The sequence below is a fragment of the Nicotiana tomentosiformis genome, chromosome 8 (genome assembly GCF_000390325.3).
Source record: "Nicotiana tomentosiformis chromosome 8, ASM39032v3, whole genome shotgun sequence".
NCBI lineage: Eukaryota > Viridiplantae > Streptophyta > Magnoliopsida > Solanales > Solanaceae > Nicotiana > Nicotiana tomentosiformis.
In genome coordinates this window covers 101,895,908-101,921,887 of record NC_090819.1, presented here as the reverse complement: position 1 = coordinate 101,921,887, position 25,980 = coordinate 101,895,908, and the positions used below count along the sequence as shown (strand labels likewise).

Genomic DNA, 25,980 nt, shown 5'->3' with positions numbered 1-25,980 from the left:
TGAAACCAACAAGGAAATCTCACAAGATCTTCACTCAAGAGGTAAGGTTCTAACCCTAGTCTTCAATTTCGAGTTTGGGTTAAAAGATGGGTGATTGAGAGTATAATTCTTGGGTGTGAGAGTATTATGTATATATGCATGTACCAATAAGGTTTGTGAGAAGATTCTTGAACCAAAATAGGTAAAGATTGGGTTGTGAAGTAAAATAAATCTTGTAGAAGAACCTTGTAACCAATTTGTACACCTAGTGTTTGATAAAATGCTCAAATGAGCTGAAACCATGAATATCTTCCTAATTTGTGTTCAATTTTGTTATATCTCAAAATAGATTGGGATTGCTAGAATTTTCGGAATATTGTAGTAATCTAAGGAAAGCTCAAGCAAGGTATGTTGGCTAAACTTCTCTCCTAGAATTGAATCCCATGGGGTTCATGTAAGTCTCGAGTTATTCATTATAAATTAACTATTCCGAATAAGCTTTGTATTGAAAGGTATATATTCAAAATGTGTTCCAGATGCTCTTATCATATGATGTTATCCTTCGGGAATGTGTTCAAAGCATGAGTTGGGTATAAAAATGTTATGACTCCAAGTAGTGTTTCAAGTGAAGGCTATTATGCCAAATTGTGTAAGAAGTCTCAATGTGCATAAGACTCTTAATTGCTCATAGGTATACTAAAAGTCGTGATTAGGGATTCCTTGTTGTCGATAATCTATAAAGATGCTTGAAAGTGAAAGTAGTGAGTTGGGGATATAAAGTATGAACATCGTGCTAAGAATAAAATTTATATTTGTGGCCAATAGCGTCAATGAAATAAAATAGTGTATGAAATATTATGAAATGAGCCTTGATTCAACTATTCCAAATTGACTCCGAAAATAGAATTATCCAAAAGCTTATATACTCAAGTCATGTCCAAATGTGGTTGTTCTAACTAGTGCTATGCTTGGTAGGTATTTCCAATATGTTTTGAGTTCTTACATATTCATGAGCTGAAATTGTGTATTGCCCTTTTGGGGAAAGGTATTTCAAGAGTATTCTATGTGATGATGTTTATGATGATAATCCTTGAAAGTAAAGAAATAAAAATGTGGAATATGATATACGGCCACAGTGCCATGAATGAAGAATAATATGTATGGCCAAGGGAGCCAATGAAATAATGATGTTGTAAGTAGTTGAAAGTAATTGTGAAGTGATATATGATGTGAAAGATTATGAGATCAACGTATTTGTACTTATGTTTTCAATGTGTTAAAAGCTCATACGCCCTCATGAGAAGAGACTATGGTGTTCCTAAATATTTTAAATGTTCTTGATATCCTATGATCACCCATGGCAAATACAAGTAAGTGATGGTATGAACATGAAATGTAGCTGTTTGCCAAAATAAGAATTATGAGGTGTTGTATGTCCCTATGATTTCAATTATAGTATGTATGCTACCAAAATAATTAATATAAATGACTTCGATGTTAAGTCCCCAAGAATCATGAACTTAGCTAATGACCTTAAGATGACAGGAGAGGATATAATGTAGTGGAAGAGGGATATCATATGCTAAGTGACGATAAATCTTATGGAAAACGTATTTGGGTCATGTGCCATTGAAATTGACTTATTGATTTACCATACGTGTGCTAACATAATGAGTTGTGTTCCTCCATGATGAGCATGAACATGAAGTGTTCCAATGATATGGGAAATTACGACCTTAAATGTAATGTTAATCACGTCGCTTTGAGTTTATATGTGGTATTGTGATACACCTCCACCCGCATATATTGGGGTGAGGCGGCAGGGTCACTTTATGTAGAGATTGTGGTATTGTGATACACCCCTACCCGCATATATTGGGATGAGGCGGCAGGGCCGCTTTGTGTAGAGATTGTAGTATTGTAATACACCTCCACCCGCATATATTGGGGGTGAGGCGGCATGGCCGTTTTGTGTAGAGATTGTGGTATAGTGATACACCTCCACCCGCATATATTAGGGTGAGACGGCAATGCCGCTTTGTGTAGAGATTGTGGTATAGTGATACACTTCCCTCTGCATATATTGGAGTAAGGCGGCAGGGCCGCTTTGTGTAGAGATTATGGTATCGTGATACACCTACACCCGTATATGTTGGGGTGGGGCGGTAGGGCCACTTTGTGTGAAGGTGGTTATAGAGGATCCCCGACTTAATATCTATAAATTTTAATGGAAGCTCTTAATAAATTTGCTCGATGTTAACGGCTACCTAAGCCCTTTTATTGTTACCATGATTCATCATATTCATGTTGTATTTCTAAGCCCTTGAATAAGTATATTTGTATTGTGTAAGTAAACACTGTGAATGGTCTATGAAACACACATGTGTATTGTGTAAGTAAACACTGTGAACGGTCTATGAAACACACATGTGTATTGTATAGGTGATACTGTGAACGGTCTATGAGACGCATAGGTGTATAATATGATATGTGAACACTAAGTACGATCTATGAAGTGTATATATGTAAAATAAGAGAGGAAGGTGCCACTTTTATTGGCCTTGTTTGTACATGTTGTTACAATTACAATATATTATGTATTCCACGTATAGTTCATATGGCTCAGTTGGTCCTAAAAGAAGTTTAGAATGATGCAAGTATAATAAGACTTGAAATGTGATTATATGGGATGTTTCGTAGTTTCTTGATGTACTTTATTTGCCTCTTATTTGAATTACCGTATTTTTATATGTTATTTTGACTGCCTTACATACGAGTACTATTCCACATGTACTCACATCCTTTTTGCCGGGGGCGCTGCATCTTTTAATGGGTGCAAGTACACTTCTACAAGATGATATGGATCTTTGATAGGGATCTTCTTCACTACTCAGTGAGCCCGCTACAATTCTAGTGGGTGTTTGGGTCTAGTTCATTTTATGTATTTAGGTATCTATTGTCATAGAAACTCCATGTATATTGTGGGTCATGTAATTAAAGATTTGAGTTTTGTCATGTATTTATGTTCATAGTATTTACAGTTGTTTATAAAATTGTGTAACCATCATGAGAGTGAATTTATGGGACATTGAGCCAAATATATTCAATATGAAAGTGAAGATCTAATTATGTTTTGGTAAATCTTGCATGAGTTATGATGAGAGGTCGATGTAACGTACGCTTGCTCGACCGGGTTTACTCGGTTGAGCGCCGGTCGCGCTCCCTGAGCTCGGAGCGTGACATTGAATCCCTCCGTACTTCTTGTCGTATTTTTATAAGTATTTTAATCTTGGTGACTATGAATTCTTTATTAGCAACTTTCATATTTTTTGATTGTCATTTCTCTACTCCTTATGCAATTAACCATATTCAAGTTACATTGATTTTGTGTTTTTTTGCTTTGTTTGTATGAATAAATGCGTTTTCAGAATTTATTCCTTAGCATTCTCACTAAAGGTAGGTTTATTAGAAATGCATATATGTTCTTCAGAGCATTCTTTTGAATGACAGATATTACTTATGCATTCATGATTCATCCTTCAATCATAATACTTATATTCAAAATGAGCTCACAGAAGGACCGAGCAGAAAAGAAGTTCAGTGTATTATAGTTGCATCAAATTTCAGGCGAATGAGTAAAGTTGTGCTGTACAATAATGAGAAAAGGATTGAGAAATTATAGACATACAACAGATGATTCCATTAGTGAAATGAACCAAGTGCTTAAGTAACAAATATGTATACTGCACCGATTTGATATTAATGTGTCGATCATCATAAGAAGTTTAGTCAGGGTAAAAAGTACATAAGTTTTTACGTTGTACTTCCCTAATGATTGATTGTTATGGGTTTAGCTTTGATCTCAATACATCTATTGGTATGGTACAACCTGAAGGTAGCCCTTTGTGGTGTCCTTGCAGCATTACAAAGTAATACTTTAGTTTTCCTTTTATTTTTCTCAGGTGAAAGTAAATTGAACTTAATTTAAAGTAAATATTCATTGATTTTATCATTTTAACTTTCTCAGGTCTTGAGCAAATAGTTTTAGTTATGTAATTCAACTCAAATCTATGAAGGTAAGGCAAGCTCAAATAAACATCCATTCAATTTTCTATTCTCAGGTCCTCCGCTGTTTGCGACATTCTATGCTTGGGGGAAAAATTTAACTTTCTTTTCCTGATTAAAAAAGCAGAATAGCAAGAGAGATACCTTATTAAAAAAATAGCAAGAGAGATAACTGGTGCATTATGAGTTTTGAGATCGCATGAAGTGTTCAAAATAATTTTTTAAAAATCTGTTTTTGTGTGATTACAATGACTCAATAAGGAATAACGCATTATAACAATAAGCAGAGAATAATCTAATTTGAAAAATGCAGCTCTGAACCATTTTAACACTTGTTTAGCCATTTATGCGCTAAAGATTTAATAATTCCCTAAATATTCCAGTGGGGAAAGGAAGAAAATGAAAAAGGATCGCCAAATAACATCTCCAATAGTGTATCACTTGTAACAAATTTCATTGTCTATTTCATATTATTTGATTTTTTTCCCTTTTTATTTTCATTAATGTTGAAGCTTCGTAACTTTTCATTTTTTTTTTTGTCATTTACTTGTATCAATCGAATGTATTATGTTTAAACTTACTTGAACAACTGGTATTGGACAAAATGAGTTCGCTCATTTATCTATACTATTGAATATACCAGTTTTACAAGCTTTTGCTAAGTGATAATAAAATGATATTTCTTGCTTATATTTCTTGATTTTTCTTTTTCTTTTAGACATATAATAATAATCTAGCTAGCAGTGAGGATTACAAGGTCTAGACAGTCCAATCTATTCACAACCATATTGGTCGTATGCTCTTATAATATTATCTCTTGAATTCTATAGTCAATCATTACATTCTTATCAACATACCTTCATGGTAATATTTGTGTATTATTTGCGGGCAGAGAAAATCTTTGTTGCAGCTCGCTTTTGACTTTTTGGGTTATACGTACATGTTTTGATGATCAATTGAGCAAAGGTAACTAAAATTATGACTCGTTATCTTCTTTCAGATACTGGTCGTGTTGAGATACTATTTCTTATTTGTGTATTTTGAAATTTGGTTTCGCTTTAATAACTAAAATAAGAACAAGTTGATGTTATTGGGAAATCTCAAAGCAGTTTTTTTAAAGAAAAAAAGGTACATCAATCCTTACACTATGTTTATCTGAAGTCTTTACGTGTACTTCTCTGCTCTGTTGTGTGCCATTCTTTTCTTTTATTCATATGAGAGGAAGTAGACAACTCAAAACATAAAAATTAGATGCCTCATGAGTCGATGTTATAACCTACTTGAATCCTTCACCTTTTTGTTATAACTGAAACAACTCATGCTCAAAAGTAAAAAGAAGAGCATAAGGTTATTTAAGCTTTCTTGTGATACTTTTTACATTTTTCCGATCCTCTTAGAGCCCTTTATGGAGCTTTAGTTCTCCAGCAACAATTGCTACTTTCAAACTGTTGATTCGTCTTAATTTATTAACTCCAAATTACAAGCGTTGTCTAGACTAGCATTGTTCAATTTTAGATGGAATTCATTTAAGTCATTTTATCGTAAAGTGTTGAGTTTTGAGATTTTGATGATTAATAAAGGTTGTTCAGACGAAATGCTCTGAGAACCAAGTCCTCAACATAGCTGTTTAACTGCTTTAAGAACCAGCTCCTCAAGGTTAAGGACCACCTCCTCAAGGTTGCAAGACAGTAACTTTATCTCAAAGTTACCCAAGTCCGAGTTTGTTGGAAGAGGACTGCTAAACATGATAAGGGTTCTTGTCCAAGAAGATATGTCTGCATAAGTGAGAGACAAGAGTCCCAAGACTTGTAGAGTGCTTGGAGTGGTAGGAGTCCTATCAAACGAGAAGCTGACTATGCATAGGACTCCTAAAAGATCTTAGAGTCCTGGAAATTTAAATACTATATTTTTGGACTATTGAGATCATCCTTTTGCACATCAACTGAAGAACTACATTTTCTGTACTCAAGTTGAGTACCAGTGTTGTGTTCTTCTTGAGTCATCCTAGTAAATGTGTTTTAGAAAATCGAGTTGTAATCAAAGTTTCATATACAATTAGTGAGTTGGAGTAAGTGTTTGATTTTGCAAGTTAGAGTAACTTGTTAATCAAATAGTTGAATGAGGAGAACTTGAGAGTAGTGAGTTACAGATTTATAATCGATACATTGGCTCATTGTTCTAGTGAAGTTGAAGCTAAAATCGTATGTGGTAGGTCATGGTTTTTGCACCTTTTGAGACGGGTGATTTTCTATGTAAAAATTATTGTGTTTACTTTACTGCTTATTTTACTAAACGCGTAAGGAGAATGTAACAAAGCAAGTTCTTTAGTAATACATAAAGGCACTCAAATTAACAATTGGTATTAGAGCATGTCCTCGCACATACGGTTAATACTTAGAGAGATCTTGGAAGCAAAATGAGTGCTCTACTTGGAATTAACGAAGGACAGTCAACTACTAGACCACCCTTGTTTAATAAAAAATACTACAGTTGGTGGAAAGCAAGAATGGAAGATTTTCTGATAGCTGAGGATTATGAACTATGGACCATAGTGAACCAAGGTCCAGTAACTCCTACTAAACAAAATGGACAAAATGAAATTGTTCCCAAAGACCCCTCTGAATTTGTAGCAGTAGATTTCAGAATGACGGAGAAGAATGCAAAGGCTAAGAAAATTCTTATTTGTGGACTTGGTCCTGATGAGTACAATAGGATATCAGCTTGCTATAATACAAAGGAGATCTGAGATGCACTTCAAACTGCTCATGAAGGAACAAACCAAGTGAAGAGATCGAGGATCAAATTGCTTATGAGGAACTGTGAGCTCTTCTCCATGAAGAAGTCTGAGCCCATTCAGGAGATGATGACTAGGTTTACTATAATAACAAATGAACTGAAATCGCTTGGAAAGGTGTTTACTTCAGAAGAGTTGGTTAGCAAAGTTCTAAGGATTCTTCCAACTTCATCGGAATCAAAAGTCACAGCTATTCAGGAAGCAAAGGAGCTGGATAAGATCTCACTTGATGAGTTTGTTGGAAACTTAAAGAATCATGAGATGAGAAAGATAGAACTGCGCAAGGAAGAACCAAGGCGGGATAAGGCCTTGGTTCTTAAGGTAAGAAGATAATTCTTACGGTGATGATCCTGACCTAGCAATGTTTTCTAAGTTCAAGAAGTTCATGAGGAATTCTAAAAATACATCTAAGACTCATGAGATGAGAAAGATAGAACTGCGCAAGGAAGAACCAAGGCAGGATAAGGCCTTGGTTCTTAAGGCAAGAAGATGATTCTGACGATGATGATCCTGACCTTGCAATATTTTATAAGTTCAAGAAGTTCATGAGGAATTCCAAAAACACATCTAAGAGAGAGAAGTAAGCCTAAGAAGATTAAAAAAAAGCCACTTATGATGGGTGCTACAAGTGTAACAAGCTAGACCACATGGTCAAAGATTGCCCAATGTGGAAAATTGAGTGGAAGAAAGAAAGAGCTAAAAAGAGAAATGGGAAAAATTGAGAGAGAAGGGTCTAAACAAAGGAAAAATACCAGGCAAAGGATTCACTGAAGCAATGAAGCAGGCTTTTCTAGCAGCATATAAGGACAATAGAAGTGATAAAGAGGAAGAGAAAGAGAATGAGGCTATAAGTCTTTATGTTGTAATTAATGTACATCAGACAATGGAGATTGAACATCCAGTACAACTTGGAATGCACATTGGAAGACCTCATCTATTTAATGGACATCACTATGATGAATGAAAGATGCGTATGGAAACGTTCCTTCAGGCCACTAACTTTGATCTATGGATAATTTTCAGTCATGGACCAATCATCCCCACCAAAGTGGATAGTGAAGGAAACAAATGTAACAAGAGAGAAGAGGATTATGATGATGAGGATCGTCAATGTCACGACCCAAAATTCCACCACAGGCATCGTGATGGCACTTAGTCTCTAAGACTAATTAAGCCGATATTTTATTTTTTTTTAATAATAATTCAAGCCATTTTTTTATAATCGAAATCAACAATGGGAATAATTATAACAACCTCCCAAGACTGGTAATACTGAGTCACGAACTCTAACTAAACGCATGCAATGATCTCAAGGACCGAATATACAATACTGTTCGAATAAGAGTTGATAGTACAATAAAATGGAAAGACTCCAAGGGACTGCAATGACCAAGCGACTCTACATTGAATCTTTGCGATCAACACACTAACTCTGCCCAAGTTCTATATCTCCAGTACCTGGCTCTGCATAAAAATGTACAGGAGTGTAGTATGAGTATACCACAGTCGGTACCCAGTAAGTATCAAAACTAACCTCGGTGGAGTAGTGACGAGGTACAGTCAAGACACTCACTAGTCAAATAACATGTGCAATATAACAGTATACAATAGTGCTAGAAAATAACTAGCAATGATAGCAACAAAAATCAACCAGCGATATAAACAGCAAGGCAACAAGAACACCATAAATATTGCTCAAACGATTAAGGAACAAAAGTACAACCAAGTCATCAAGTCCTTCAAATATAATTCTTTCACCTATAAGTTTTCAAATAAAAATCTTTAGAATATAATCCTTTCAAATAAATATCTTTCAAATAAAAGTCACCATGTGACACATCATTTCATAATTATAAAATACGGGTCTCAGCCCACCTTCATATTTTCACGGCACCTTGTGCCCATATTTCTATTACAACTACACGGACTACTCATGTGCCAATAATATCATTGTATATAAAATCCACATGATCAATTTATTTCCAATAAATTAAGTTTAAATTTTTAAATCAAGTAAGAAATGAATTTATTTTAGAAATTATTTGGGTGAAGAAAATAATATTTCAATTAAAATGAAGCACCTGATAGTTGCTGATTTGGATGTAAAACTTATAAGAATTAAAGCATACAATAATTTCTGTTATTCAAAATAACTCAACCTTGAAAAACTAGTAAAAACTAGAAACACAAATCCTCAGAGTCTCATACAAGAGCCAAAGCCAACACATTACAATAAGGAATACAAACACATAATAAAATCAAATAATACATCACGGAAGAAACAAGAATTTACCTATCACTGAAATACAAAATAACCAAAGACAAGTGCAACTATAGAGCAATGTCAACCAAGTACACTCCCGAGATACCGTCTCGTAGTCCCAAAAGTAAATGCTCAACAGCGGATCTCCCGAGGTACCGCGTCGTAGTTCCAACAGTAAATATGCAAGACAGGGGGATCTCCCGAGGTACCTCCCCGTAGTCCCAAAAGTAAATATGCAAGACAGGGGGATCTCCCGAGATACCGCCTTGTAGTCCCAAAAGTAAATATGCATCAACAGGGGCACTACAAGTGCTCAAATATCACAACATTTTACAAGTTACACCTCAAGTGCTCAAGTATCACATCATTCACAAATTGCACTACAAGTGCTCAAATATTACAAAATATCATAATTTGCACCTCAAGTGCTCAAATATTACAACTTGCCATACAAATCAATAATAATATTATTTTTCACAATAAGGAGCCCACGCCTTGACCATAATGTGCACAATATCTTAACAAAATGTTCGGGAGTGAACAACTCAACTGAATAATATTTCACAGTTTGGCACTTTGCCTCAATATGATTCACGGTCTTTATAATTCAATACCAAATTTTCAACAACATGAATTGAAAAGTAATTCATCAAGGAACAACACCTCTTTTAAATCACAACTTCAGAAAATAAATAAATTTATTCATCTTATTAACTATATTTCTCATTTAAATTACATGTAGATAAAATCAATAATGAAAGTATTTTTCATAAAAATGGCAACTCAAACAAACACAGAGTTTACATAAAAGTCAAGTGGTAATCACACCAAATTATCATATAAAAACAACCTCGACAAACAAGGAATGAGTCATGACAAATAAGAGATTTAATAAGTTTCAATAATTTTCCAATTTAATACATAAGGGTGTCTATGAATTTTAACCGATTTAATTGCACATATAAACCAAGTACGTACTCGTCACCTCACATACACGGTTTTCAATCACACAATTTTTACATAAGACTCAATGCCTAAGAGGTATTTCCCCCACTCAAGGTTATGCAACATGCTTACCTTTACGGAGTTAGGTCGATATTCCAAAATAGTCTTCTTGATTGAATTGACCTCTGAATAGCTTAAATCTATCCAAATTAATTGTATAATTTCATTAAAACTCATCGAAAATAATTTCGGATAATAAAACGTCGACTTAAAATTTTATTCTAAAAAGTCAACCAAAGTCAATGTGGGGCTCGCCTCTCGGAACCCGACATAATATTTATTAAATACAAACACCCATTCCGATACGAGTTCAACCATACCAATTTTATCAAATTCCGATAACAACTCGACCTCCATATCTTAATTTTTTTCGTTCTTCAAAAGTTTGCAAAAATCTTGATTTCTTCCATTTAAATCTGAAATAAATAACAAATATAACCATGAATTTATGAAATATAATCACTTTTGTATATAGGAAACTTACCCAAGTCAAAGTCATGAAGAATTCCTACAAAATCGCCCAAAACCCGAGCTCCAAAATCTCAATCGAAAATGGCGAAATGACCATTTTTGGTCCTTAACATTCTGCACAGTTTCCGCTTCTGCGGACAAATGGTCGCATTTGCGGGCTCGCTTTTACGATCATAAATGCGCATCTGCGGAGTGACTGTCCAGTCGATCCCTCGCACCTGCGGACTTCTTTTCGCTTCTGCGCAATCGCAGAAGCGATGGACAAATGCGCACCTGCGAAGCTCGTCGCTTCTGCAGTTTAATCTCTGCTTCTGCGGTCACGCAGGTGCTGAAAATGCATCGCACCTGCGACCTCACGACCAAGCTGTCCAGTCCCCTTTCCAGACGCTTCTGCGGCGATTTCCTCGCTTCTGCGACCAGAACATTGCAGAAGCGATGCACCAGCAGTTCAGAAATTTCCAACAGCTTTCTTCAAGTCCAACTCGATCCATTAACCACCCAGAATCCACCCAAGGCTCTCGGGACTTTAACCAAATATACCAATATGTCCCAACATACAATGCAAACTTAGTCGAGGCTTCAAACCACGTCAAACAATGCCAAAATTACGAATCGCGCCTCGAATCGAATTATGAGTTTTCAAATCTTCCAATTTCTATATTTTGTGCCGAAATGTATCAAATCAATCCGGAATGACTTCAAATTTTGCACACACATCATAAATGACATAATGGAGTTGTTCCAATTTCCAGAATTGAAATCCAACCTTGTTATCAAAAATTCAACCTTCGGTCAAACTCTCCAAAAATCTTCTATTTTTCAACTTTCGCCAAAATGCGTCGAATTGTCCTACGGATTTCCAAATTCAAATCCGGACATACGCCTAAGTTCGAAATCACCATACAAAGCTATTGACATCATCAAAATTCTATTCTGGGGTCGTTTGCTCAAAAGTGAACTCTCCGATCAACTCTTTCCATTTAAGCTTCAAAAAAATGAGAATTGTTCTTTAAATTAAATTTTGAATCTTCCGAAACCCAAACTCGACAGTACACGCGGGTCATAATATATGTTACGAAGCTGATCGGGACCTTAAGTCGCTGAACGGGGCGTAAATTCTTAAAACGACAAGTCGGGTCATTACATTCTACCCCTCTTAAAATATACGTTCGTCCTCGAACGTGCCAAGGATTATTCTGGGGACATTAAATTACTGAGTGTATCCTTACACACATACTCGCGGGAGACTCTATGTCCCCGCAATTTAACATGGGTCCGATAACACCATCTCAGCTGAGATTATTCCTTTTTTTTACCCTCATTTATAAACGTTAAAGCTAATTTCTTACACTCCAATTAATTTCAAAGGCCTGATTTTTCATATTAACACACTATGTTAGTCTCAACCGGCAGTAGCAATTTCGTGCCTACACACACATTATACGTATGCCCATAATTACATCTCTGGTCACAATAATTGTTCATACTTAATTCTAGTATCCTCAATTAATCTCATATTAACCAAAATCTCGTTTTAAATTTTTCACAACATTGACAACAACACACGAGGCATGAAGACCTCATAATTATTTACCCGAATTAACGAGTCACATTTAACGTCACCTGGACACTCATCTCATAGGCTAAAACTCAATAGTTACAACACAAATATGGCTAAATGTGTACAAAAACACATAGAAGAATTATCAAATAAGCCTAACATGCATGACTCCCTATTGATACTATAGTACAAATCTAATTTCACAAAGGAAGAATTTTAAACTCATAAATTTTTCACCACAAGGGCCTCTTCCTTATATAACTTTCATCGCGTCTTGTAGCCCAGTTTAAATATTTCACATCATATAAAAATGTGAGGATCTCGTTCTCAACTCTGAATCACAAGTATTTTGCACATTGTGCCAACTGAAAATTTCCATTTCCTTTTTTTCTTTATTTTAATAAATTCCGTAAATAATTTTCACAACACATAATGAACCCCCATACCGGTAGGGCATATAATTCACACACTTTAACAAAACTATCTCGAATTTATATCAAAACCCACTGTAGTGAGTAACAAAAAGTCACTTTTGAACTCTTAGCCCTCAATAGTATACAAAACAAAATGCTAGACACGGGCTAACACCATAAAATCTCCCAACAGGGATAAACACGTAAGTGGTGTAAAAATTCACTAACTCACCATACATGGAGCATGATAGGAGGTCTCTCCTCGATAATTGGAATTGAATCAAAATAAGAATTGTGCTCCTCTATTACAAATTAAATCATTAACGACACCATCTGGTGTAGCGGCCTCAGCCATACCATATCAATTATATCAATGGGTCGGGCCTCCCACTCTAGGGCTCCCTATACCCGCTTGTCCTCCACCCCTAACTGGCTGTGCATGCAGGGAAGTAACAGGAATAGAGCCTGTAGCCTGAGTATTCTGATGAAACCCGCCTCTCCCAAGTCTGGGACAATCTCTCATGATGTGCCTAGTATCACCACACTGATAACAACCCTTCTGAGTGTTCGGTTTCTCATACTAAGACTTTGTCGGATAACTGGAATAACCATTATAGGAACCCTATGTCGGTGGTGCATTAAAAGAACTTATTAGAGCACTCCGAGTATTCTGAAATTATTTTCATGACCCCGCTGATACTGAAATGTAGAATTATTAAGGACGCAGGAATACCGCAAGTCCCAACATCATCACATACAAATCTCAGCTCTTAATCATATACAAGTTTTGGAGAACCTTTCAATATCACATATATACATCTCAGGCCAAAACTGACATAACACCTGACCCCGCAATCTGATCATTGATAGTGGACTCCCCTCACTTGGCGTGAAGCCATAGGACACAGTCCGATGATCCACAATACTAACCTTCACCGCTCGTAACACCAGTCATAAGACACATCAAGCCATTTATTAGGTGCATGTCATCCCCGTGACAGTCAAAATTACTTCCTCGATGCCTTGACTACTAGTATGTACCCTTCACTAAATGGAAATCACATACGAACCACATAGTCTCTAATACCACCAACTATCTTCTGATCTACATCCAACTCGTGACCCTACCGCGATTGTGACGATTATGCAACTAATTAAATTTTCTTAAGATCGTACTTATCAACCAGATGTCAGAACCTGATGCACCCCCATGTGCACAACTGAATGATCTCTCAATACTTCCGCATCCTCGGTCTGGACGACATGTTATAATAATGGTTGAGCAACTGTGGCTCCCTTATAGCCCCTCTATAGAATCACGAACCGTTGGCGCATAGTTGATACCGAGTGCGCAATTTCATACACGAGTGGATGCAAAAGAACATAAGATATATGCTTCAAATTGAATAAATACCGCACGATAAGGAATGAAAGAAGTGAAAATTTTTCTACTAGCTTTGTAGCCTCTCGAAGATAAGTACAGACATTTCCGTACCGATCTGCAAGACTCTACTAAACTCGTTCGTGACTCGTAGGACCTATGAACCTAGAGCTCTGATACCAACCTGTCACGACCCAAAATCTTACCACATCGTGATGGCACTTAGTCTCTAAGACTAAGTAAGCCGATATTTTTTTAATTTATTTTATAAAAATTCAAGCCATTTTTTTTATAAACGAAACCAACAACGAAAATAATTATAACAACTTCCCAAGACTGATAATACTGAGTCACGAACTCTAACTAAACACATGTAATGATCTCAAGGACCGAATAAAAAATACTATTCGAATAAGAGTTGACAGTACAATAAAATGGAAAGACTCCAAGGGACTGCGATGACCAAGCAGCTCTACCTTGAATCCTTGTGTTCAACGCACTAACTTTGCCCGAGTCTGATATCTCCAATACCTGGCTCTGCACAAAAATGTGCAGAAGTATAGTATGAGTACACCACAGTCGGTACCCAGTAAGTATCAAGACTAACCTCGGTGGAGCAGTGACGAGGTACAGTCAAGACACTCACTAGTCAAATAACATGTGCAATATAGCAGTATATAATAATACTGGAAAATAACTAGCAATAATAGCAACAAAAATCAACCATCAATATAAACAACAAGACAACAAGAACACCATAAATATTGCTCAAACGATTAAGGAACAAAAGTACAACCAAGTAATCAAGTCCTTCAAATATAATTCTTTCACCTATAAGTTTTTCAAATAAAAATCTTTAGAATATAATCCTTTCAAATAAATATCTTTCAAATAAAAGTCACCATGTGACACATCATTTCATAATCATAAATTACGGGTCTCAGCCCACCTTCATATTTCCATGGTACCTTGTGCCCATATTTCTATCACAACTGCACGGACCACTCACGTGCCAATAATATCATTATATATAAGATCCACATGATCAATTTATTTCCAATAAACTAATTTTAAAATTTTAAAATCAAGTAAGAAATCAATAAAGAAATGAATTTATTTTAGAAATCATTTGGGTGAAGAAAATAATATTTCAATTAAAATGAAGCACCTGATAGTTGCTGATTTGGATGTAAAACTTATAAGAATTAAAGCATACAATAATTTCTGTTATTCAAAACAACTCAACCTTAAAAAACTAGTAAAAACTAGAAACACAAATTCTCAGAGTCTCGTATAAAGGCCAAAGCCAATACATTACAACAAGGAATACAAACAAAATAATAAAGTCAAATAATACATCACAGAAGAACACAAGGATTTACCTATCACGAAAATACAAAATAACCAAAGACAAGTTCAACCATAGAGAAAAGTCAACCAAGGGCACTCCTGAGATACCGTCTCATAGTCCCAAAAGTAAATGCTCAACAAGAGATCTCCCGAGGTACCGCCTCATAGTTCCAACAGTAAATATGCAAGACAGAGGGATCTCCCGAGGTACCGCCTCGTAGTCCCAAAAGTAAATATACAAGACATGGGGATCTCCCAAGGTACCGCCTCGTAGTACCAAAAGTAAATATGCATCAATAGGGGCACTACAAGTGCTCAAATATCACAATATTTCACAAGTTACACCTCAAGTGCTCAAGTATCACATCATTCACAAATTGCACTACAAGTGCTCAAATATCACAACATATCATAATTTGCACCTCAAGTTGCTCAAGTATTATAACTTGCCACACAAATCAATAATAATATTATTTTCCACAATAAGGAGTCCACGACTCAACCATAATGTGCACAACATCTTAATAAAATGTTCGGGAGTGAACAACTCAACTGGATAATATTTCACAATTTGGCACTTTGCCTCAATATGATTCACGGTCTTTATAATTCAATACCAAGTTTTCAACAACATGAACTGAAAAGTAATCCATCAAGGCACAACACCTCTTTTAAATCACAACTTCAGAAAATAAATAGATTTATTCATCTTATTAACTAAATTTCCCATTTAAATTACCTGTAGATAAAATCAATAATAAAAGTATTTACCATAAAAATGGCAATTCAAACAAACGCAGTGTTCACATAAAAGTCAAGTGGCAATCACACCAAATTATCATATAAAAACAACATCGGCAAACAAGGAATGAGGCATGACAAATAAGGGATTTAATAAGTTCTACCAATTTTCCAATTTAATACATAAGGGTGTCTACGAATTATAACCGATATAATTTGTACATATAAACCAAGTACATACTCCTCACCTCGCGTATATGGTTTTCAATCACACAATTTCCACATAAGACTCAATGCCTAAGGGTATTTTTACTACTCAAGGTTAGGCAAGATACTTACCTTTACGGAGTTAGGTCGATATTCCAAAATAACCTTATTGCTTAAATTGACCTCCGAAAAGCTCAAATGTATCCAAATTAATTGTATAATTTCATTAAAATTCATCGGAAACAATTCCGGATAATAAAACATCGACTTAAAATTTTATTCTAAAACTTCAACCAAAGTCAACGCGGGGCTCGCCTATCGGAACCCGACATAATTTTTACGAAATGTGAACACCCATTTCGATACGAGTTCAACCATACCAATTTTATAAAATTTTGATAACAACTCGACCTCCAAATCTTAATTTTTTTCATTCTTGAAAAGTTTGCAAAAATCTTGATTTCTTCCGTTTAAATCCGAAATAAATGATGAATATAACTATGAATTTATAAAATATAATCACTTTTGGATATAGTACACTTACTCTATTCAAAGTAATGAAACATTCCTCCAAAATCGCCCAAAAATCGAGCTCCAAAATCTCAATCGAATATTGCGAAATGACCATTTTTGGTCCTTAATATTCTGCACAATTTTTGCTTCTGCGGACAAATGGTCGCATTTGCGGGCTCACTTTTGCGATTTCAAATGTGCATCTGCGGAGTGCACTGTCCAGTCGACCCCTCGCACATGCGGACTTCTTTCCGTTTCTGCGCAGTCGCAGAAGCGATGGACACATGCGCACCTGAGAAGCTCGTCGCTTCTTAGATTGTGCAGAAGCGGAAAATACATCGCACCTGCGACCTCATGAACAAGCTGCCCATTCCCCTTTCGGGTCACTTCTGCGGCGATTTCCTTGCTTCTGCGAGGTTGTTTCTACGACCAGAACATCGCAGAAGCGATGCACCAGCAGTTCAGAAATTTCCAGCAGCTTTCTTCAAGTCCAACTCGATCCGTTAACCACTCGGAATCCACACGAGGCCCTCGGGACCTTAACCACATATACCAATATGTCTCAACATACAATACAAACTTAGTCGAGGCTTCAAACCACGCCAAACAATGCCAAAATTATGAATCGCGCCTCGAATCAAATTATGAGTTTTCAAATCTTCCAACTTCTATATTTTGCGCCGAAATGTATAAAATCAATCCGGAATGGCTTAAAATTTTACATACAAGTCATAAATGACATAATGGATCTGTTCCACTTTCATGAATTGAAATCCGACCTTGTTATCAAAAATTCAACCTTCGGTCGAACTTTCCAAAAATCTTTTATTTTCCAACTTTCGCCAAAATGCGTCGAATTGTCCTACGGACTTCCAAATCCAAATCCGGACATACGCCTAAGTCCTAAATCATCATATGAAGCTATTGACTTCATCAAAATTCTATTACGGGGTCGTTTGCTCAAAAGGCAACTCTCCGGTTAACTCTTTCCATTTAAGCTTAAAAAATGAGAATTGTTCTTTAAATTAAATTTCATATCTTCCGAAACCCAAATTCAACGACACACGCAGGTCATGATACATGTTACGAAACCGATTGAGACCTTAAGTCGCTGAACGGGGAGTAAATTCTTAAAATGACAAGTCGGGTCATTATAGTCAAGTAATACACAAAAATGCTGATGCAAAGGACAAGCTCTGCAGAAGTTTGCCTAGAAATGTTCTCTACAAAGTGTCCTCTAGCATTTCTGCTTATGATATATGGAGGACCTTGCAAGCTGATTTTGGAGATGAAAACTTGAAGTGGCGCTGATGGCAATTGAAGAAAGCCAAACAGAAGAAGAAGTGATAGGGATGATGGCCATGAGTGACTCAGAGACTGAAGATGAAACAAATTAGGCAAGTATCTCTAACTTAAAAGAAAATATTCATGTTATATCTAAAAAATAGCTGATGGCCATAATTGTGACCATGATGAGTGAGATGGACAAGATGAGTGCTAGAAATAATCAGTTAATAAGCAACCTTTCATGTGTTAAACTTGACCTCAAAGAACTTGAATCAGACCAAGCTGATCTTGTAGGACTGGTCAAAGACCTTAAGAACTAGGTTCTTGAGCTCACTTCTAAAAATGAGAAGGCATCTGATGCACATTGTAAAGGAAAAATGAGTGATCTCCAAGATAAGCTTGAAAAGGAACTAAAAGAGGTTAAAGATAATCTTTGTGATGTTGAATGTAGGAATAAAGTATTGCAAGAAAATCTAAAAAAGGCTAAATATAAATAATATAGGCTTATCAAGTGGCATAGATCCTCATATGCATTAAATTGGCTGAATGAAAATTGTAGCACTAACAAATCAGGAATTGGCAATAGAAAACTTGTTCCTAAATTTGATTCAAAATATGTAGGAATTTCTGATAACAAAATGTGCACTCATTGTGGGAAGGTAGGACACTTTAGAGATACTTGCCTTGCCCTTATTCATGCTCGGTTTAAGAAACACTTTTGGTCTTGCTAAAAATGTGAAGAAGGAAGAAGAACTAAAAGTCAAGCCTTTTGTCCAAACTAAGTAGATTAAGGTCAACAAGAAAACAACTGTTAATCCTCTTCCCTTTTGGGCAAGGAGAGATTTGATTCATCCCTTTTCAAATAAAAGGGGACCCAAGCTTGTTTGGGTTCCCAAGACTAAATTCTGATTTCTGGTGCAGGCTAAAGTGAGAGGGAACAATCAAGACTGGTATCCAGACAGTGGATGCTCAAGGCATATGACTGGAGAAAAAAAACTTCCTCTCACTGATAGCCTTCCAAGGAGGGAGTGTGTCATTTGGAAATAGGAAAATGGGCCACATAACAGGTGTTGGTAAGGTTGGTAAGTCACTCTCACAGGCTATAGCAGATGTGTATTATGTAGTAGGTCTTAAGCATAATCTTCTTAGCATTTCTCAAATGTGTGACAAAGGAAATTAGGTAAAATTCAATTCCAAAATCTGCATTGTCACTAAGCTTGATACTGATAAAATTGTGTTAAAAGGTAAGAGACACAAAAATATCTACAAGATATATATTATGTCACTTGCTCAGAGTGAGCACACATACTTAAGTGTAGTGGAAGATGACCCATTGTTATGGCATAGAAGATTGAGACGTGCTAGTCTATCTCAACTTAGCAAGTTGACAGCAAAGGACCTGATCCTTAGACTACCAAAAATCGAGTTCACCTCAGACAAGGTATGTGATGCTTGTGTCAGGGGGAAACATGTGAGGTCATCTTTCAAATCTAAAAAGATTATTAGTACCACCAAACCCCTGGAACTCTTTCACATGGACCTATGTAGACCGATGAGAGTGAGGAGTAGGGGAGGCAAGAGGTATGTCTGTGTCATTGTAGATGACTTTTCTAGGTACACATGTACCCTATTTCTGACATCTAAAGATGAAACTTTTAATGTTTTCTGTGTGTTTGTCAGAATGATCCAACATAAACTGGCATGTATTGTTTTAAGTATAAGAACAAACCATGGAACTGAGTTTGAAAACTCTAAATTCCTTGAGTTTTGTAGCACACATGGCTTGATCATAACTTCTCTTCACCTAGAACTTCACAACAAAATGATGTTGTGGAAAGAAAAATAGATCCCTAGAAGACATGGGGAGGACCATGTTGATTGCTAGTGGACTGCCTAAGAGCTTATGGGCTAAGGCAGTCAATATTGTTTGTTACTTGCTAAACAGATGTATGGTCAAACCCATTCTTGAGAAAACTCCCTATGAGTTACTTCAACGAAAAAATTCGAACATCACTCACCTAAGAGATTTTGGGTGCAAATATTTTGTGCACAATAATGGCAAAGAAGCTCTAGGTAAGTTTGATGACATAAGTGATAAGGGAATTTTCTTGGGATACTCACCACATAGTAAAGCTTACAAAGTTTTTAATAAAAGAACTATGTGCGTAGAATAAAATATTCATGTTATGTTTGATGAATCTAACAACATGGCTGAGAAAAGTCTGCAGGATGAAGACCATGACATAGGACTCACTAATGAAGGAGTTTCTAAAGAACCTGAACATCAATCTGAAGATGGATCAGGAGATCCTAAGGAAGTTGAAAGTAATGATGAGGAATAAGAAGAAGGGAGAAATACTCTGACTGCTAACCAGACTGATGAAACTGTACCTACTGACATTGTTCCTTTGGGTCACTCCTTGGGTGAACCATCTCTAGGGATGCAGATTAGACCATGAAAACATCAAAGTCCCCCCCCCCCCCCTCAAAATAATATCTTTGATCTTAATGATGGAGTGCAAACCAGGTCATCTCTGAGAAATCTATGTGCACTTACAATATTCCTCTCACAGATTGAACCTAAGAATATAAAGAAAGCTCTAAAGGATTCAGATTGGATTATAGCCATGCAAGAGGAGCTAAATCAGTTTGAAAGAAGCAAGATCTGGCACTTGATGCAAAGACCCAAAAACATAACTGTCATAGGAACCAAATGGGTATTCAGAAACAAGCTGGAAGAGCAAGGAAATATCATAAGGAACAAGGCCAAACTTGTGGTTTAGGGATATAATCAAGAAGAAGGTATCGACTATGATGACACATTTGCACCTGTAGACAGAATGGAAGCTATAAGAATGCTAATAGATTTTGATGCACAGATGGAGTTCACTCTGTATTAGATGGATGTAAAGAGTGCATTTTTAAATGGTTACCCGAAGGAGGAAGTGTTTGTTAAAAAACCTCTTGTGTTTCAGAGTGAAGAATTTTCTGACTATGTGTTCAAGTTAGACAAAGCCCTCTATGCACTGAAACAGGCCCCAAGAGCTTGGTATGAGAGACTCTCAAAATTCCTGTTAACCAATAACTTTGTAAGAGGAAAGGTGGACAACACACTATTTCTAAAGATTAAAGGCAAAAATGTTCTGATTATACAAGTATATATGGATGATATCATCTTTGGGGCTACTGTTGAAGCAATATTCAAGGAATTTGCTGAGATGATGGGGAATGAGTTTGAAATGAGTACGATGGGTGAATTGAAATTCTTCTTGGGGTTTCAAATCAAGAAAACACCTACTGGAACCATGATATATCAACAAAAATACATCAAGTTACTACTGAAGAAATTTGGCATGGACTCTTATAAGTCCATAGACACTCTCATTGCCATTGCAACAAAGTTGGACCTTAATGAAGAAGGGAACAGTGTTGAACAGAAGCTATATAGAAGAATGATTGGGTCACTATTGTATCTCATAGCAAGCAGGCTTGATATTGTATTCAGTGTGGGATTGTGTGCAAGATTTCAGGCAAATACCAAAGAGTCTCATCTGAAGACTGTCAAGAGGATACTCAGATATCTTAAAGGGACTCCTGATATGTGTCTGTGTTATCCAAGAGGGTATATCTTTGATCTAGTTAGTTATGCTGATGCTGACTATGCAGGTTTTCATGTTGACAGGTAAAACACTTCAGGAACAACACACTTTATTGGTTCTTGCATGGTGTCTTGGGGAACAAAGAAGCAGAATTCAGTGTCTTTATCTACAACTGAAGCAGAATATGTGGCAACATCATCTTACTGTGCTCAGTTGCTATGGATAAGACAACAACTAAGGGACTATGGTATTTTTGTTGATTGAGTTCCTATATTCTGTGATAACACTAGTGCCATAAACATTACTAAAAATCCCTGTCAACACAAGAGAACCAAGCATATTGACATTAGACATCACTTTCTCAGAGACAATGTTGAAAAAGGAAGTATTTCAATTAACTTATGTAAAACTGAAGACCAAATTCCTGATATTTTTACTAAAGCTCTAAGTAGGGATCACTTTGAAAGGAACATACTGGAACTGGGTCTAATTAATACTTTCAACTAGGTTGAACCCCAATGATTGGATAGAAAATATATAGTTAGATGTAGATGGTCGAGTACAATGTGTTTGATTCAATCTCGTGCTTATTTTGAGCACATACACTCGCCCAAAAACGTCTAGCTGATAACTATGTCTTATGATACTAACCTATAGTGCTGAAGCTTTATTGCAGAAATAACTAAGGAGTTAAGGAGTTGATTCTTTGACTCAGGTACATGCCATCTTATCTTAATTCATTGGGGCTTAATATCTGAAATTATTGCTATATTCAGACTCTCTAATCCTATTAGCATCACTCATAGTTGTCATCTAGTCAAAGATTAAAAGGGAATCCTAGAGCAATTTGAGTTTAATTACTCTTAAAATTCTAACAGTCAAAAGTAACAATTATTAGGGTCCCGTTAGAACTCAAATTCGGTTACTCTCTTTCCTCCAGTCAAATCAGGAGTTACCTCTTTAAAATCCCCCTTGTGATCCATTTCTTAGACCTTACTATTCCTCTCAAACCCTAAGCAAGAATCAAGAAATATTTCTCTCGTTCCTTTATCAATTTCATTCTCTCATCACCATGCCTAAATCCAGTCAAACTCCCTCTAAATCAAAATCATCAGCCAAGACTGAAGACAAGCCCAAGAACATGAAGCCCTAATCAAAGAAAAGTACAAAACATCAAGTGAACCTGCACCCACACCTATTCCTTCTCCACTTATACCCTCTATGGTACCTGCACCATCGTCCCATGTTCCTGTTGTACCTACTATTCCCACCTCCACTGGACCTTCACTTCAAAAATTACCTTCCCATGCACATGTGCCTACTTCGAAAAATACCTCTAAGTCCACTAAAATCAAGGCTACGTCAAGAAAATATGTTAAGATTGACAGGGTGGTGATTGATGTTACTACTAAGGTGGACACAATAGTTAAGGAAGTTGTGGCTCATGGGGAATCAAAGTCAACTACTACAGATCAGGTAAAATTACCTCTATCAAAGTTAGATGTTCTGGTTTCTGCTATTGATGTTGCACCCCTAGATATTGTTCCACCCACAAGTGATAAACCATGAGTGGAAGAACCAACTATAGAAACAGACATTGTAACTCAGGAGAAAAAGGTAGATACCACTAATGTTATGCCTATGGTTGAGGGGGAAGGTGATAAAAAACCACTGAATAATGAGGCTTCTGATGGTCTCTCTTTCAGCTGGACTGAGGATGAGAATGATGATGGAGATGAGGAAGAAGGAGGATTGGTGGCTAGTCATGAGGAGCATCAGCCTCAGGACATGGCTCATGATACTGATGAGAAAAGGAGTGAGAATGAGGGGGAATCTGGTAAGGAAAAGGAGAGTGAGACAAAAGATAAGTTAGATGAATAAGTGGGGGATTCTGGAGAGGAAGAAAAAGATAGTGACGAAGAAGGTGATTCTGAGAGTCAAGGTGAGGAAGAAGAAAATGGAAGTGAAAGTGAGAGTACTGAACAAGAGAGTGAGGAAGAGAATGCAAGTGGGGAATCTGAAGGCTTTATGGCTATTGGGAACACTATCATAGCCCCTTCAGAAGAAGTAAGTGGAGAGAGAAGGGCTGAAGAAACTGGGCCTTTGTTACCTCTTTTCATTGGAGATGAGGAGGTCAGTAGTGATAAGGATAATTTACCCCTGTCTGCAGTAGGGAAGAAGAGTAAGAATGCCCCTGAAAGCCACAAAGTTAGTTATAACTGCCAGAAAAAAAGTGGCTCCTCCCGCTAGGACTCTTCTCACAAGGAGTAAAAGAAAGGTTGTTGATGAATAAATCATTAAGGAGTCCAGAGTGCCAAGAAGCCAAGGAAGCAAGTTCCAATTGTTGAATCTGTGGTTAAGTTGGATGAAGAAGATGAGTCTGATTCTGCTTTGCAAGAAAAAATATTAGCACAAAAGAGGAAGATTATTAAATCCACCAGGGAAGCTACCAAATCTAAGAAAGCCAGTAAAGGAAATAAAAAGAAGGGTATGCCTACTGTGGTTAATAAGCTCACTGAGCTCAGGAACAGAAAAATGTTGAATGAAAAAATTATTACAAACACTGATGAGAAAGGGATAGCTTAGTTAGTTGAAAAACTTGAGCTACAGGGATGGAGACGCATGTTAATTAAGGCATTTTCTCCTATGTGTGTACTTGCTGTGGTGGAGTTCTATGCCAACTTTCAATTTGATGGAAAAGTAGTCAAGAGTTCTATAAGAGGGTTTGAGATGAAGTTTGATGCTGAAGAGCTTGGGATGCTACTCAATATTCCCTCTTTAGATTTTGACAATTACTTGAAGAAAAAATGGCCAGCTATGGACAATGATGTGGACACATGAATTGTGGTCACAGGGAAGTTCTCTCATAAGTTTGAGTTAGATGCTCCCCAGAAGGTGTACAAGACTGATATGACTCCTTTTCACAAGTTGTTGTTTCACTTTGTGAACTTCTGCATATTGCAGAGATCTGAGAGGAGGCATGAGGATACCCTGCTGGACATGGTTGTGATGGAAATACTTGATACTCATAGAGCTATCAATCTTCCTAGCTTGATGATTCGGTACATGGCAAGGGTTGAAGACACTTCCAAGCATAAGCATGATATACCTTATGGCTTCATGTTGACTGAGCTGTTTGACAAATTTAATATTGCCTTGCCCAAGCTTAAGTTTGGAAACCATAATAATATTTTTGATGATGTTACCCTCAAGAAGTGTGGCTATGGGGAGATCAAGGCTAGGGGACCAATATGTTTTGCTATTTTACCTGGTAGCAGCAGGGCAACAGAGCTCACTAAAAGGTTGAGTTAGCTCTTGAGGAGAATGTCAAGCTTGGAGAAGACAATGATGAGTTGAGAAAAGAAACCAGCCAGCTTAGAGAGGAGCTCATAAGGGACAGAGAGGCTTATGCCCAACAGATTGCCACCCTTGTGAAAGCCTTGACCCATCTTCCTCTCACCCTTGACCCTGGTCCTTCACCCCCTATCATCAGTTTTTTGTATGGTGCTTTAATTCTTGTTTCTTTTGTTCTAGTTCTGAGTAGGTTGCAGGATGTTTAGTTTATTTTGCGCTAATGTTTTGAGTCAAGGCCCTGGACTTAATTTGGCACTTCTAAATGCAATCTCTTATAATGTTTTAATGCTTCCGACATGGTTATATCATCAACTTAGTTTATTTACTTTGATAATTCTTGTGCTTATACTGTAGCCATGAATCTTTCATTAACTATTCTTAGTCTGTCTAACATCTTTTTATTTATTTTTATGATGCCAAAAGGGGAAAGATAGAGTTGGGGGTGTGGGTGTTGATGTGCCTGTTGTGTGCTTGTTGTACATATGGTTTACATGTTCTGGTTCTAGTCATAGTGTGGTGATATGAGGTGATGGTGATTACCTGGATTAAAGTGCACAAAGTTTGTCATCATCAAAAAGGGAGAATTTATTGAGTATTGAGGTTTTTATGATTAATAAAGTTTGTTAAGATGAAATGCTTTAAGAGCCAGGTCCTCAACGTAGCTACTTAACTGCTCTAAGAACCAGCTCCTCAATATTGATAATTGCACGTTTTTGCAAGACAGTAACTTTATCTCAAAGTTACCCAAGTCCCAGTTTATTGGAAGAGGACTGCTAAACATGATAAGGGTTGTTGTCCAAGAAGATACGTTTGCATAAGTGAGAGACAAGAGTCCCAAGACTTGTGGAGTACTTGGAGCAGTAGGAGTCCTATTAAACGAGAAGTTGACTACGCATAGGACTCCTAAAAGATCTCGGAGTCCAGAGAATTTAAATATTATCTTTTTGGACTGCTGAGGTCATCCTTTTGCACATCAACTATATTTTCTATACTCAAG

General features: G+C 36.6%; 2 protein-coding genes across 2 annotated transcripts; both read left to right on the top strand.

The window, feature by feature from the left end:
* The first annotated feature begins 6,460 nt into the window (after positions 1–6,460).
* Positions 6,461–6,790, top strand: LOC138897910 (uncharacterized). Its single transcript, XM_070183934.1, has one exon. The coding sequence runs from the start codon at positions 6,461–6,463 to the stop codon at positions 6,788–6,790; it is 330 nt and encodes a 109-aa protein (XP_070040035.1).
* Positions 6,791–6,853: 63 nt separating this feature from the next.
* LOC138897909 (uncharacterized) lies at positions 6,854–7,422 on the top strand. The gene is made up of 2 exons (XM_070183933.1): positions 6,854–7,159; positions 7,273–7,422. Exons 1-2 carry the CDS (start codon positions 6,854–6,856, stop codon positions 7,420–7,422), a joined length of 456 nt encoding a protein of 151 aa, XP_070040034.1.
* Positions 7,423–25,980: the final 18,558 nt, after the last annotated feature.

Bases quoted from the DNA above. Each gene is read 5' to 3' on its own strand.
- LOC138897910 (XM_070183934.1), top strand. From the start codon at position 6,461: ATGAGTGCTCTACTTGGAATTAACGAAGGACAGTCAACTACTAGACCA.
- LOC138897909 (XM_070183933.1), top strand. From the start codon at position 6,854: ATGAGGAACTGTGAGCTCTTCTCCATGAAGAAGTCTGAGCCCATTCAG. The intron at 7,160-7,272 runs GTAAGAAGATAA...TGAGAAAGATAG, and splicing joins ATAAGGCCTTGGTTCTTAAG to AACTGCGCAAGGAAGAACCA.